Genomic DNA, 16,934 nt, shown 5'->3' with positions numbered 1-16,934 from the left:
TTAACCAATCACGTTAGCCTCCTACGAGAAGCATGCCCCTTGAAAGTATTGAATGAAGTATGATTACACAATGCCATTTAGAAAGCGGTCAAATGCAACATATGTCATATTTGGGATTTCATATTCTTAGTAAAGTACAAATACTAGTACTATTTTGGTTGAGTCCCACCGGGATTCGAACCTGCAAGCTCAGAGTCAGGCACCTAATCGCCAGCACACAAAGTCAGCCGCCTAGCCCACTCAGCCACCGCGACTACCAAAAAGTAAATGAAGTAAGTGTAGGTTTTCTTCCCGTTCTGAATCTCCCAACACACAAAGGGTCCTGTGTCTGATACAGTTATTGTTATATACCCCATGACACCAGTATCTTGAGTCAGTTTAGTTTTATGCTGCATTTAGCAATAACCTGGCATTAGTCTTCAGTGTAACAAGCGAATACTTCAACCTTTAGGCTACCCCACCGCCACTGCAGTACTGAGAGACAAGGTGTTAGTCTAGCCTTCTGTCTTAGAACCCAGCCAGTCATGGGACAAGGAACAACTCTTCTTTGTACTGGTATGTGTAATAGTTGTTATTGCTAATATTTCTTACCATACTCACAATGATAACAATATCATAGTGATTAGGTGTGAGATAACAATATCATACTGATCAGGTGTGAGATAACAATATCAAACTGATCATTTGTGGGACAAAGCCTAAATAAACATGTTAAAAGAAAACAAATTCAGTTCTCCATTGTCTATGCCATTTATTCTTGGTTTTAGAGAAAATATATGTAAAAGTGACAAATTTTTAGATGCAGTCAGTCTCCAGTACTGAATATCTATATATCTTAAATCTACACCAGATGCCTCCATCACCCTAAACACTTTACACCATCAGTACATGATACTGGAATAACAAGTCTCGTATACAATGCTTGAAAGAAATTGAAGAACACCCATTTGTAACGTGTCCACAGTCAGGTCATGACAGACGAGTGAGTGAGTGAGTGAGTGAGTGAGTGATGCAGTCCATTGATATCCAGTAGTCCATCAATATCAGGGCAGGGGACACCAGAAATGTGTGGAATCAAACCCTCTGTATTCGAAACTACGACCTAACACTTGACCAGTTGGCTACCCCACCGTCCCCATGGTCACCATGAGTAGTTAATATTAGTTATATGGTGACAAACTCATCATGATAGGTTAACTGTTGGCATATAATTAAAATGTCATAATGACAGATTACCTACAGTCAGATGGGAACTATCATCTTATGATTATATGCTTGTCACAACAGATAAAGCTGTAGTCAGATAATAAATATCAGACATTACTAACTTCTTCTGCGTAGTATATTTACTCTGTATACCTGAGGTGAACTCCAATAATTATTCTGATATGGACAGACTATAGACATATGGGTAAATGATAAGAATAACACCACCAAGTCTGAAAACAAAGAATGATTTTAACCCTGGATGACATTTTTTTTATGATAAACCAGATACAAGAGATCTTGTTCATAAAGCATGCTGACATCTACCAGTCAATGTCTCTTCTGGCTCTGCCATGTGGAAACACCTGTGATGTACCTCCCTGAATAACAGTATATCAGATCTCTGTGGCAAAATGTTCTGTTCATTACCGTGTCTCATTCAGAATTGACATCAATATTGTTTTGTATTTACAGATTGTAAATATAAGAAATAGCATGTACCCTATGTAAATCTACATGGATTTATGCAAATTGGCACACTGGTTTTCACCTTTTTATCTCCAAAATGCAGAAACACTGACGTCAATTTGCATATATAACTACGACAACATGCATTCAGACACTTTTTATATCATCATTAACACATAAAACAGAGAAGATGGTGACATTGTTTGGAAAATAACAACTCACAGGAACCTAATTTCATTATCAGCCAATCAGGAAGTCTGTTTGTGGGTGTGACCTGTTTTGGGTATTATGGAATACAGCAAAAAAGAAAAAGAAAAAGAAATAAATATTTGGCTGATTAAATTCCATTCAACTACTTGCAATTTATGCATTATGATTTAAACTGTGCAATTGTAAATTAAAAAAGATAGAGAATACTATTTTCACTGTACAGACTACTACGTAAGAAAGTAGCTGGCTATATAAGTAGATAAATCAGCAAGGTCTATCTAGTTCTGATATGTGTGTTCTGATGTGTATACGATATGTATATACCTGAGTTACCTTGTCTATTCCATAGTATCAGACCGTAACACGGCCCTGTGTGTATTATCATTGTAATTATTATTCAGTCTCCTTTCGTTGGACAGATTTTTACCAGATTTATGTTAGATCAAACTTTAGTTTTAGTTTTACATGCTAACCATTCCATCTTTGATGAATTTGAAAAGCAACTAACAAATACTAACTAACTGACTAACAAATGCTTTATACACCTTTTAACTAACATATGCTTTGTACCCTTCCTGGCCTTGGCAAGTCTGATACATGGGCAAAATCTCCCGGACTTGTTCAATCACATATGACTGTAAAAAGATACACCTTTGATCTTTGAAAGAGGACCCATGAAGATCTTAGTCAGGACTAACCTTCAGTAACCCTTGTAAGAGGCAACTAATGGGATATCATCAAATCCCAATGAAGATCAGTGCTCATGCTGTTGATCCCTGGATTGTCTGGTTCAAACTATAAGTTGAAGATGGTAAACAAATTAAACCAAATCATCTTAAGAGGTCGCATTTGACTAGAACTCCAACATCCTTTAGATTTTTTTGTTTAGCTGGAGAGTAATAGACAACGGTATAAGGATCTATACCGAAACGTCGCATCATACGTAATAAAGAAGTTGTTATCCATAAAGAATCTCACCCTCTATCCTTTAGATTTGGCAATCACATTCTGCTCAGTGTTCCCTGCAGTGACATTATAAAGAGGTGAGATCTTCAAGCAGAAAAGATACATGAGAGCTTAACAGAAACCCTGCACAGTCTTAGGTGAGGACAAATTTCTGTTATCTCTCTGTTGAGATGTTTACACTGAAAAGATCTCTCTGAGGAGGTCAGATGTCAAAGGTTGGCTGAGTCCTGAGTGCTCTCTGACAAGGTGTAGCAAACTTGCAGAAACTTTAGTAACAACCTGTCACACAGAATACAAGTCCTCATTGACCAGTTAACAACCTACAACAATATGGTTAAAACAATAACAAACACAATGAAAACCTTTGTACACAAAATACTATTATTAAGTAAGACATAGCAACCACTCTTGCACTTCATTAACAAAATATTATGACAACATAAAAATTAATCCTTTGATCATCAAGGTACACAGTCAATACCACTTCAATACTGCACATGAATACAAGAGATCTACTTCATCTGTCACATTCACTACAGTCTCTATTTTGTCATTTGACGAGTTACAAACACAGTCAAATGTTGTAAATATGACAGCTATGTTCATCAAACAATTTCAGCTACAGCTTGTTTAGACAGGCATGTATTACACTTTGACACATTTCAGTACTCACCCACAGACAAGAGCTGGCAATGTTCTCACACACAGGCAAGCACTAACAATGTTCTTACATTCTCACATACAGGTAAGCACTAGCAGTGTTCTCACATACAGGCAAGCTCAAGCAATTTGTCACATTTTTTTTGTAAAGTTCTTGAATTACGTTGGTTATTTCCAAAACTATACTAATGGAAACAAATAAGGGAACACATGAAAGTACAAGTGTTCAGGGGTTAAAAAGAAATTATGAAAGAATAAATCAACATGGTATTTGATGTTAATGTTTACTGGATTATTTATTAAGTGATAAATAGCCAAGAAAGATAACCCTACTTCATTATCATTGCAAAATCTAACAGCTACATTTTGAGCACATATGAAATGAAATCTATGTTTATTTGCAGTATGAAACCATAAGCAGAAATTATCTAGTAGCTCAAGGACAAGTAAAATACCATTATTTCATTGCCCAAAATGAAAACTGACTTGACCCCAGGCATCAGGCGATAAGACTTTTGAACCCGAGTGTTCCTATTTTGTCTTCCAGAACTTCACGCACAGTGCAGTATAAAGCTTGTGGAGAAATCTGGAAAGGACTAAAGGAACACTTGTAGTTTCATGTGTTCCTTTATTCGTTTCCATGGGAACAGTCTGGTTACCTGGAGTAAAATAGTGATATTTACCCTTGTCACGTGTATAGGGTTTTTATGAATGAACTTCTAATATAATTGCTGCATACATTGTTTCATTAATGCAAGCACCATGACAACATTGTTCTATTTATACAATAACCCTGTATGACAATGTTCTATTGATACAATACAACCGTCCTGAATACAACGTGGTACTTAAGACAATTCAGGCATACACTGTTCATGATTACAGTGTCACATTCATACCACCATTCTGCATACAGTGTTGTACCAGGGCTCCAGATAATTCTTCAACATGAGGAGTATGTACGCCTTACTATTTCAACATAAGAGTACTGGGGAAATTTAGAGTAATGAATGGAATTTAATGGCGAGTAAGTAATCTCGTGTTTCATTTCATATATGCACCACGACATTGCTACTCTTGTGTAAACAGGTCAATAAACTATAAAGCAGTACTTTTTCAGACAAATACGTCTGTAAATAATTCTAAGACTGTACACCACTGCTGTGGTAAGTATCTTCTTATTGTATCATGCATATATTTTATCTGTACATACCCTTATCTGGAGCCCTGTTGTATTGATACAATTACCTGCATACATAGTTCTATTGATACACAACGTAATCACTCTGCATATAATTTTCTACTGACCACCATATTACATTTTTTTGGTTTTATACAACTGCCCTGAAAACACTGTTTCACTGAGCCAACCACTGTTGATACAGTGTTGTATTCATAAAAACACAATGTCTTCAGAACTCTGATACATGCACCTTTCTTCATACAGTCTAAGCTACTGCACAAAAACAATCACTCTGTATACAATGTTGTACTGTAACAACCACACTGAAATCTACTTCATTGTACATCTGCACTCATGTATTGACTGATATGAACACCCAAAGGCAGTTCTAGTCAGACAGCTCATGGAAATGGAATCATGCCGCATCACAAGAATCTGAAGTTGTGGTCCAAATATTATTTCATGTCAATATTGACCGTACAACACTTGTCTCTGTAACACAAAAGAGACTGGTCCATCAAATATATATCTGGTTCTGAAAGTGTTGGATAAATACTGATATTCACATCCTAAAATCTCAGTCTGACTGGTTTGCTGCACCTCAGATGAGGTCATCTCCATACTTCATTCTCCAGATTACAGTCCCTTGTTAAAGTACAGAGTCGTGGGGAGTCGATCACCGTATTTCTCCATTGCTTTCTCAATTCTCTGGGGCTCCATTGCTCGAAGCCTGTCAGTCTGGACAGAGCTGAGGAAATTGACAATAAAATCCTTGGAAATAGAGCTAAGAAATACTATGATCAATATGTCTATTCTCTGGCAGAATGTTTCACTCATTGCTTCAATGTACATAACATTGGCCATGACAGACCAGAACTGGGCCATTGATATACTTATATTTTAGTGGCAGCTGAGGGTGAATCAAGTTAGTGAGTATGGTTTTACGCTGCTTCTAGCAATGTTCCAACAATTTTAGAGTGGGGACATCAGAAATGGGGTTCACTTTTTGCAATCGTGGGGAACTGAACCTGTGTTTTCAGCCTGACAAGTTGATGTTTTAACCATTACGCTACTCCACCACTTGACCTTCAGTCAAAGGAAGCTACCTTTATATACGAGGGGATGTCATTAAGTTTTGAGCCTTGAGCATTTTTCATACCCAGGTGTCACAGCCTATGGTACGACATTGAACCTAGGGGTGTAGCTGATGTGATATATAAGATTTGGTATCCGTTCTTTCAGAAGTTATTGAACAGCTCACATTGACAGAAAGAGACACCCCTCACGGCAGTGAAAATGAATAAAATTGAGTATAGAGCAGTAATTAAGTTTTTAGTTCTTGAATGAAACTCGGCAAAGAACATTGAAGAAAGGCTTTCAGCAGTTAATGGGAAGTCTTCCCCTTCATCTGCTACCATCAAACGATGGGTCAATGAATTTAAGCATGGTAGAGAGAGTCTTGAAGATGACCCCCATCCAGGTCGCCCAACAACAAGCACTAGTCAGGAAAACATTGACAGAGTGCATAAACTTGTGCTGGAAAATCGTTGAATCACACTCCATGAGTTAGAGGAGACCACAGGCATTTCACACGGATCCATCGAGACAATTCTTCATGAACATCTTGTCATGTCTAAGGTGTGCGCAAGATGGGTGCTAAGAATGCTTACAGATGAAAAATTAGCAAACAAGGGTGACCCTAAGCAACTCCATGCTAACCAGATACAAGAAGAATCCAGAAGATTTTCACTTTAGGCTAGTAACCTGTGATGAAACCTGCATCCACCACTATGATCCTGAGAGCAAACAAGAATCCATGGAATGGAAACATGTCACTTCTCCCTGGACCAAAAAGTTCAAAGCCTCCAGATCAGTGCAGAAGGTAATGGCGACAGTCTTCTGGGATAGCAAAGGCATCATCCACATAGATTACTTACCAAAAGGAAGAACAATGAATGGGGGAATATTACGCTAACTTGTTGAGGCAAGTGCGACAGTCAATCAAGGAGAAGCCCTGGGGCAAGATCAGACGTGGTATTCTTCTACATCAGGACAATGCTCCAGTACACACCTCTTGCGTTGCAGCCGCTGCTGTCCAGGAATGCGGGTACAAAATCTTGCCGCATCCCCCCTACTCTACAGACCTGGCACCAAGTGATTGCCATCTGTTCCCAAATCTCAAGAAACACTTGCATGGTCGTAGATTTCAGGATGATAATGAGCTTATTGCTGCTACTGAGGCTTGGTCTGAGGACCAAAATGGCGCCTTCTACATAGATGGCATCAGTGCCTGGCAGAAAAGATGGATCAAGTGTCTTGACTCACAAGGGGACTATGTTGAAAAATATATGTGGTTCATACCAATATTTTGTGTTTTTCTATGCAAGGCTCAAAACTTATTGACATCCCTATGACAATGGCTATAACTGGTTCTTCAATGGAATGACCAGAAAACAGGAATCAAATCTCTTGGGTGGGAAAAGTCATGGTAATCATTGCTGGGAACAAAAATATTAAATTTTGGATCCCAATATCTGGAAAAAAAACTTAATTTTTGACTCAAAAATTCCAAACTAAGTTTGAAAATTTGAAACAGCTGATTTTTTCATTCAACTGCATTTTCTAAGAAAAAAGCCAACACTAACTTAATTAATCTACCCACCAAACTCAAACTGTCTACTGTATTTGAGTTTAATATCAATTTCAGTTCATTCTGGGAAATGCATTTTCCTGTATTGTCTGAAATTTGAGTAAAACCCTAACTTAAGTCAAAACTGAGACTTTGACGACACTGACGACAGACAAGCAGACTATGACATTAGCTTACTTGACTACAGTCAAAGAAACTGAAACTTCCATCTTCCTACAACAATATTAAATGGTCATTGCCTAAAAATAAAGTATAATCCCTTCAGCCTGAGATTCACCTTTCAACAGCACATACTGAACTATCTGTTACCATTTTCAAGTAATATACAAGGTAGTAGCAATATATCAAAACATTCTCTGTGAGGATTTACTCTAAAGTTAATTCACTCACCATCTCTGTGGGAACAAAGCACATGCAGTTGGAGTCATGAACAGCAACCTGGAAGAAAGTACAATATCTGAAGGAGAATTCACCATTACAGTCATGACATTAGTCACTCCACTTTCTTCTACACGTTGCCTGATTATCACTGCCACAGACCACTGCCAAGTGACGATTCATCATATCTCACACAGTCTTCTTGTCTGTTTAATTTACACATCTAGATAAACATGGTTACCTGTCATTGGGAAAACTATTTTGATTTGTGTTGCTATCCTTTGTTTCCCAGAGAGCTGTGATCAGTGCATAAAATAAGCCAACAACCCCAGCCAGACATTTTGAAGTTACCAGCCCAAAAAGGATTTAACCAGACCAGACACCAAGATATGGTGAATTTACCCAGATGAATGGAACATCTAAAAATTTTACCCAACCACTGGCCTGGCTAGCTGTAAATTTAGATTGTCCGTCAGAAATCTAGCCGATCTCACAGGCAGTCGAACAGGCCTTATTTCATACACTGCTGTGATACAGTCACTTTGTCATTCTTATCACTTTTGCTGAAACAAAACAATATTGAATAACATCGAAAAAAATTGCATTAGATAAAATGGAGTTGATTTCAGAATGCATTCGTTTACATTTAATAGAAACTTTGGTCATGTGATATACAAATCAGCCTGTGGCAGTGGTGTTAAGTCATTACTGAGCAGAAGGTTGTAAGAAGTCGTTATTACTGTTGTGAGATCAGTTCATATACGAGTTGAGGGAGCAGTCATTATTCCAGATGAGCAATCTAGCTGGGAAAGCAGTCATAATAATACAAAATCACTTCTTAATCACATTAGGTAGCCCTCATTATTACAGTTGAGGGATAAGATACACCAGCTGAGGGAGCACTCATTATCACTGTTACAGAATAAATGGATATACCGGCTGAGGGGGGGCACTCATTATTACAGTTGGGAGATAAGTGGATATACCAGCTAAGGGAGCACTCACTATTACAGTTGAGGGATAAATGGATATACCAGTTGAGGGATCACTCACTAATTACAGTTGGGAGATAAGTGAATATACCAGATGAGGGAGCACACATTATTACAGCTGGGAGATAATTGGATATACCAGCTGTGGGATCACTCACTACTACAGTTGAGGGATAAATGGATATATCAGCTGAGGGAGCACACATTATTACAGCTGGGAGATAAGTGGATATACAGTCAAACCCCATTTACTCGGACCCCACATATCCGGAAACCCCGCCTTCCGGACGATTTTTATGTGAAATGAAACTTGCGTTCATTAATTGTACTCAGTTAACCGGACCCAGCGCTTCTGGACCCGGATGGAGAATTTTCAAACCATTCCCATAGATTTCCATTGAAAAATGATCCAGTTATCCGGACGGGGAGATGTGTGCAACGTGCATGTGTATGTGAACGTCAATTTCATTTACCGCACGACTATGTGATTTCATTCTTAATCTATCGGAAGGCATCTGGTGTGAACTGATTAATTAGCCATCAATACACTTGTGACATGTGTCACTCATTAGGATTTGGCACATGTGAGAACATCTCATCAGTAACGAAAACACATGTTAAGTAGGATTAAGGTAAACTACGCTCTAATTTTACTTTATATAACACTCATAAATCGACCCCTGCTTTCTGTCCCGATGCAAATTAAAAATAGCCTCCCACATGATCTAAGTCATGTGATCCCGTCCGGAAGTTTACTTTCTGCAGACAGCGTAAGTTCGACGCAATGTCATATGTTTTTAGAGCATTTAAAATTTTAAAAAAGGAACATGCAGTTGGCAAAATAGAAACTTTTTGTCATCGATTTACGTGCTCATCTAACTTACCATCTGAAGCTCCACATGCTACATGATTACGTCCAAGACAACCTGACAAATGGTAACCTGCGTTCTGCCTTGCATGTATTATCGGTACACTTATATGTTATGATGATTCACGGTTATTACTATTGACTGTTGATTTATTGATATATGTACATGAATTTCTTTTTACTTTCACTTAATTTTCATGTTTCACTTGTTTGATCCAGTTAACCAGATGTCTTGCTATCTGGACAATTTTCAACTGAAACCAAAACGTCCGGATAAACGGGGTTCAACTGTACCAATTGTGGGAGCACTCACTATTACAGCTGAGGGATAAATGGATATACCAGCTGAGGGAGCACTGATTATTACAGTTGACGGACAGCTGGATATACCAGCTGAGGGAGCACACATTATTACAATTAAGGGATAAATGGACATACCAGCTGAGGGAGCACTCACTATTACAGTTAACGGATAGGTGGATATTCCAGCTGAGGGAGCACTCACTATTACACCGGACGGATAGGTGGATATTCCAGCTGAGGGAGCACTCACTAATTACAGTTGAGGGATAAGTGGCTATACCAGCTGAGGGAGCACTCACTATTACAGTTGTGGGATAAGTGGATATTCCAGCTGAGGGAGCACTCACTAATTACAGTTGAGGGATAAGTGGATATTCCAGCTGAGGGAGCACTCACTAATTACAGTTGAGGGATAAGTGGATATTCCAGCTGCGGGAGCACTCACTATTACAGTTGAGGGATAAGTGGATATTTCAGCTGAGGGAGCACTCACTATTACAGTTGAGGGATAAGTGGATATTCCAGCTGAGGGAGCACTATTACAGTTGAGGGATAAGTAGCTATACCAGCTGAGATAGCAGTTGCTGTTTCAGTGAAAACATCACTCACACTAGTCCAGCCAGAAGCACCTGCAGAGGTGCGTTGATGTATCGATTTTTCTTCATGAACCTTGTCTTCTCCAGAGACTCCATCAGAAATGGCAGCATTGCTAAAACAACCACCATGGATCAAGCCACTGTTTCAATCAACAAATGTGCATGCATCTTATCCCCTAAATTAGTGACTAAACATCATTGGTATTTCACACACAAAAATATAAGCAATGATTGGCAGTGAACAGTATGCCTTCATACCAGTAGAGGATAAATAGAGTGAGTGAGTGAATGAGTGAGTATGGCTTTACACCAATTACAGACCAAGGAGACCAGAAATGGGCTTCACACATTGTACCCACGTGGAGAATCGAACTTGGGTATGTGATGCGTCAAAGCTAATGCTTTAACTGTTAGGCAAAATATAATAACAGTCAAATGTTTCTCAGGCATCGGCGCATCACTTTTATTTGTGTGTGTAACAATTTTTTATTGCCATTTAAAAAAAAATATTTTTGACTTGGCCAAGTCCTGATTATCCATTTGTCCACTAGAAAAATATAAGAATGAGGCTCTGTAAGAATGAGTGTGTACATGCTAAACTTCCTAAGTTGTATTTCTGAGAGAGACAAAAATATAAATGTGTTTCTCCCTCGTCCCATTTTTTCTATATAATTATTTTTAAAAAAGTCCTACTGTTCTTGTCATTTTTGACTAGAGACATTTAAGTTTGTTTATTCAGCTTTTGGCTACCCTATCACCCCAGAGGATATATGGAAAGGTATATAATGTCATATACACTGGTATACAAACATGTTTTTTGCAAAATGTCAGGTGAGGTGGAATGAAATCATATGCCTTATTTACCAATAAGCCAAACCAACTTTTTTTCAAAAGCTGAAAGATTAGTTATTTACCATTTTGGTTAGAACTGACATTTCAACAGACCCTGACAACACATATATTTGTCTTATTTGTCTTACCTCACAGCATGGTGATCAGATATGAAATGTGTATGGCCAAACCAAACTAACTTACTCATGCTGGGGGTTGCCATGACAATTCTTGAAAACACCACCTGGCCAATCCCTTTTGTGGCAGCATACTGCAGAGACATTGAAATGAACAATCAGAAAAGAGTACATTATTACCGAGGAGAAAATATCAGTTCTTCACAACCAGCAGAGCAAGTGAATGTTGTTTTATGCGGTAATTTGTGTTATTCCAGCTATAAATATTCATGTCAGAGCTAAACACACCAGTGGATACAGAGCAAAATCAATATTCGACCTTTGCTACGGTGAACATTTCATTTCTCAGTTTGTCCTTACCCGAGATTCCATAACTTTGTTGTTGTTCTCATCAAACAGCTGGATCCCATCAATCAGTTCACTTGAGCAGAAACAGAAAAATATACAAAACAGAAGAAGGCAAACTGTCTTAGATCAGACACTGAACACAGATACAGAAGGATGAAGTTTCATGAATAGATACAAAAGTAAAAGCAGAAACAGGATTCATGATTGGATACAGTCAGATAGGTGTTTCAGGAGTAGAAGCAGATGGTATTTAGCAAAGACACATAATCAGACAGGTCTTTCAGGAGTAGAAGCAGACGACATTCTGCAAACAAAGACACAGAGTCAAACAGGTGTTTCTGGAGTAGAAGCAGGTAGACAGAGTTTAGACACAGAAACAAACAGTTCTAGAGGCAAATGCTGAGTAAGTTTAGAAGCAGACAGTTTGATTGGTAGACAGAGTCAGCAAAGCACCAGTTCACCCAGAGACCCAGAAGCAGAAGTTGACAATGACTGACACAACACATACCTCTGCCTCATGAGTGGTATGTTCACCATGTTAGCAGCAGCCACAGCAGCGTAGGGAACAAACCTCTGCACCAGCGGCGCTGCTCTCTGCAACATGGACAACATGAGTCTTTTGTTTGTTTCATAATGCCACACTCAGTAAAACTCCAGCTACATGGTGGTGGTCTGTGAAATGGGGTTTAACATCGTACTTTGGAACATTTCACTCATGTGACGATGTGCATGCTTGTGTATGTGTGGCTGCTTGTACTAGCCCAGATTTGAGTTGGTTTCATAGTGCTTGTGTATGTGTGGCTACTTGTACTAGCCCAGATTTGAGTTGGTTTCATGGTGCTTGTGTATGTGTGGCTGCTTGTACTTGCCCAGATTTGAGCTGGTTTCATAGTGCTAGATCACTGAGATACCATGCCGTATTTAAGCATGAATACAACACTCAGACACTGACTCTGAGCTGACCAGTCCTTGTTTTACCCATCATGCCGAGCACCTGGCAGGGAACAAGAGGTACCATAGTTTACCGCCTTTTGATATGACAGGGTCAGGGATTGAACCAGCGACATTCCGCTCTCCAGGCAGAAGCTGTAACAACTACACCATGGAGTAGAGGCGATCTAGGTGGTGGTTCATAAACAATCAAGTCAGGACAAAACATTCCCATGATACACATCATGAACTTGTCGCCTTCAAAATGGCTACAAGGAGACTCATCTTCCTCACGCAGGTAACAATTAAAACCGTTCCTTCACTTTTCACTTATGCATTCGTTGTCTAAGACTGCAGTCAGCAATACTGCCTGCAAGTAACAATGTCTAGACCAGATAAACCAGTGATTGATATCAAGAGCATCTAAAAGCTGTGACAAATAATAGACTGTGTACTGGGCTTGAGGTTTGACACTGCTTGACAGAATTGGAATGGAATGATCACTAACGTAGAATGATTCTAACCTTGGCAAGAAGATGCTTGAGTCCGAGAGCAGTAACGAGGGCACATGATGTGGCGCTGACATACGCTACCGCCATTCGTCTGAAACATTCCACAACACCGTGCACTAGTTCTGGAAATGGTGGAATAACAAGGATTCTTCATGAAACAAATGGCATTTGGTATTTCCAGGATTTTCATCACTGGTTAATCAAGTTATCGTAACATCAACACAAAGATCCAGCATCAGATGCTTGTGTCAGTAAACACTGCAAAACTACAGAGCTTAAGCAACATCAACATCATATTCAGGCTACAGAGATTTTGTGTTGCCTTGGCAACAGACTGTAAATAGGAATGCACAATGCCATTTAGAAAGTGGTCAAATGAAACATGCATTGCATTTGGGATGACATTTTCTCAGTACAGATTCTAGTGCAGAGCTGAATCCCACACCTGAAAATAGGTCTTGCTATTGGAAAGTCCACTGACTAGAATGAGAAACTCAAAGTTCTAGATTCATATATATATATATATATATGTCATTACACTTAAAAGAGCAATGGGCAAGTGACCAGCATATCAACAAAAACACTCAACCACCTCTTGACAGGATCCTCAATGAAGGTGTCCTCTGACATTCTAGCACAAACATGAAAATGTTGATTTAACTGTTTACAGGAGTTGAATGTTATGAAACATGACAAAAACAGCTTCCAGTACAGATGCCTAGTTCACTCACTTTGTAGAGATGTCAGATGCAGCATTGCGGTTGGTATAGTTGACAAGGGCATTGAAGGACTGGTTGGCCCACTGCCAAAATACCACAGCAGTGTTTGATCTGTACAAGGATGTTAAAAAGTATTACAGTGATACCAGTGTAGATCCGACATAAATGTAGAACATTGCCAGTATAGATCCTACATAAAAGTGAAATGTTACCAGTGTGAATCCAACATGAAGAATATTAACAGTGAAGATCCCACATAATATTACAATGTTAACATGGGCTGAATCTTGGGTTTTAGAGAAGGGCAATACACATAAAGTTCTAAGATTAGGGAAAATGCTCCTCAGGAAAGTTTTTGTTTTCCAGGTGAGTGCAGATTCCATGGAGTACATCCCACCTACTTGTAGAACGTAATCATGGCTCCAATGAGGATCATGCCACCAGGTACTTGGAAGGACATCCGACCAATCACGTTTTGCAATTCACCAGTGTCAGGGTGGAAGGCAGATAGGAACATCTTCTGGGCTTGGCGGATGCTGGCAGTGGATGTGTTGGCTGGCTCCTCACCCCGTCTACAGACAATGATAATGTGAGCTGGGAAATGAGTGAGTTTAGTTTTACGCCACACTCAGCAATATTCCAGCTATATGGCAGTGGTCTGTAATCTACTGACCAACAGCATGAGCAGCAATTACACAATTGGGAATCAATGACATGTGTCAACCAAGACAGTGATTTTGACCATCCGATCCTTTTAGTTGCCTCTTATGAGAAGCATGGGTTACTGAAGGCCAATATTCTAAACCAGATCATCACAGGTTGTGAGCTGGAAACTAATTTGTATAAATAATGCCAAACTACTTGAATGCAAGTGATCTTTCTGTTGCACCTTTAATATTTTAAATTAACATTACAACTATATTCAAGCAGTTTGTGACCAAAAATGTCAACCCAACAAAACATTAGGAATGTGGATAATTAGAATTCACTTTCAGTGTCCTGGCGATTAGTACTATTTTTCATTTGAATATTTTTTATTTGTTATGTTCATCTATAGGGTAGTCATGACAGAGTTAACTCCCTTTCATTTCACTTACACGTGGCATTGTTTGCTTGATGTTCAGTTCTTTGAATACACTATTTTTACATCCTGCGTGAAATAAGTTCACAGGACATGTAGATGTTGAATATGTTCCTTTCTCTCGTAAATAAAACAAAATGTTTGTAAAATATCTATGTGCAACATTTTATTTATTCAATTTTTTCTCTTATGGAAAAATCAAAACGTGAATAAATCATAACGTTGAAAAATATTTAGGAGTATTTTCCATATTCAACACCCACTCATTTTGCAGTCTCTGCACACACCACAGAACTCACTCAACACACAAAAGATGATCTGCTCTGATAAAACCAAACAATTTTGGAATTTGTCAATGAGTAAGTGATGCATCTTTCAGTTATCTCATAACATGCCCGCTTAATATGGTAGGAAACCTAAAGAGAGCTTGGTACAAACTGATCACAACTTTGCTGATACTTATGACCTAGAATCACAAGCAGGTTGATTCAGGATTGGAACCCATGTTTGTTTCTGGCCACCACTGACCTAAGTGCATAACTAAGTATGCATGATATTTTCAGTACATTTGGGATTTGAATCATTGTTCAACAAATGCCACTGTTAGCAATATACACAGAAATGAGGTTCAAGTTCAACCCCAGTGAGGAGCTGAACCTAGGGTCTTTGTCATAATGAGTGAATGCTTTAACCACTAGGATACCACATCATGTAGAGATAAAGCAGGCCTCATATAGTGCTTTGTTACTTGCACTGGTGTAACCACATGTTACAAAGTGCAACCTAGATAACCTAGAAAGTGCATGTATAGATACATCAGGGCTCGATAAAGTGTTTTCTTACTTGCACTGGTGTAACCCCATATTACAAAGTGCAACCTAGCTTTTAGTCTAACTTGCACGAGGTGCAAGTGAATTTGAGGTGGAAACATCTGAATAAAACATCTAAATAACTACATCTACATACTACTATAAAAGCATTGCAACTGGAATTTGACTGGGGCAGCTAGGTTTTTATTTTTGGTTGCACCTGGTGTGAGTAGGATAACATTTCTTTAATCAAGCCCTAATACAGGTAAATGCATTTATTATTAACTTGATAAAGGTATCAATCAAGTCTCACCTGTACTGCTCCAGCAGAGTCTTGGCCTCATGAAACCTAAATGTTGGGACTATGGTCAGCCGCGGGTCAGTGACCCAGAAGAAGTACTTGAGTCGTCCAAGGAATGTATCCTGATTCCACCGTGGAGCACCGAGGTCTATCCTCTCTGACATGGCAGAGTCTGCTTCTACAAACATAAAGATGAGACGATAATGTGACATCTGATAATCTGTACACAGACAGTGTTGGATAATAATGATTAATTTTGTTTCGTTAATTGAATGTACGTCGAAGTAATTTTTGCAAATACTGCTAAAATATAGCCATAAGTGTTCGCTAGCCTAGTTGAGATCTATTGCATTGTCCCTCACAGAATACTATACTGTTGTTACTGACAACATGTTATATTGCCTATATGTTGCTGTTAAATTACTGAAGAGGCTACTCTAAAAGACTTCTTGGTATTATCGTCTGTGGTTCCACGCAAGACAGGACTATGTACATACACACCACACTGTTGACGAGAGCTGTTTTAAAAAATTCACTGCCTTTTCATCTTACACAAAACGGTAAAACAATATCAATAAACAGGTTTATTAGCTAAAACGCATATATCATCGTGTATTTTAGGTAACTACTATGTGATAAATATTTGTTAACAGATTGAATAAAGTGACCTTGGCAGATGCTACAATTAGTAACCTAAATGAAAATATATACCATCGGTAACTACTCACGTTTCCCGTCGAAGGCGAGAGTTATCCCCCTTAACAGACTCTTATGAATGGAAAGGCT

The 16,934-nt window shown here is 38.7% G+C and overlaps 1 protein-coding gene across 2 annotated transcripts; it reads right to left on the bottom strand.

The window, feature by feature from the left end:
• Nucleotides 1–3,209: 3,209 nt before the first annotated feature.
• On the bottom strand, nucleotides 3,210–16,905 carry LOC137273293 (sideroflexin-2-like). 2 transcript variants are annotated; one of them, XM_067805845.1, is made up of 11 exons: nucleotides 16,860–16,905; nucleotides 16,161–16,326; nucleotides 14,359–14,529; nucleotides 13,970–14,068; nucleotides 13,251–13,329; nucleotides 12,305–12,390; nucleotides 11,809–11,869; nucleotides 11,516–11,582; nucleotides 10,494–10,593; nucleotides 7,734–7,781; nucleotides 3,210–5,441 (listed from the first exon to the last, which is right to left on the bottom strand). In XM_067805845.1, the coding sequence occupies exons 2-11, from the start codon at nucleotides 16,310–16,312 to the stop codon at nucleotides 5,330–5,332; spliced, it is 975 nt and encodes a 324-aa protein (XP_067661946.1). In that variant the 5' UTR covers nucleotides 16,313–16,326; nucleotides 16,860–16,905; the 3' UTR covers nucleotides 3,210–5,329. The 2 variants fall into 2 exon arrangements, with proteins under 2 accessions (XP_067661946.1, XP_067661947.1); XM_067805846.1 differs by having other exon boundaries at nucleotides 16,877–16,902.
• Nucleotides 16,906–16,934: the final 29 nt, after the last annotated feature.

This window comes from Haliotis asinina, chromosome 2 (assembly GCF_037392515.1).
Source record: "Haliotis asinina isolate JCU_RB_2024 chromosome 2, JCU_Hal_asi_v2, whole genome shotgun sequence".
NCBI lineage: Eukaryota > Metazoa > Mollusca > Gastropoda > Lepetellida > Haliotidae > Haliotis > Haliotis asinina.
Note: the sequence above shows the minus strand (reverse complement) of the source record. Positions and strands in the feature narration are given on the sequence as shown.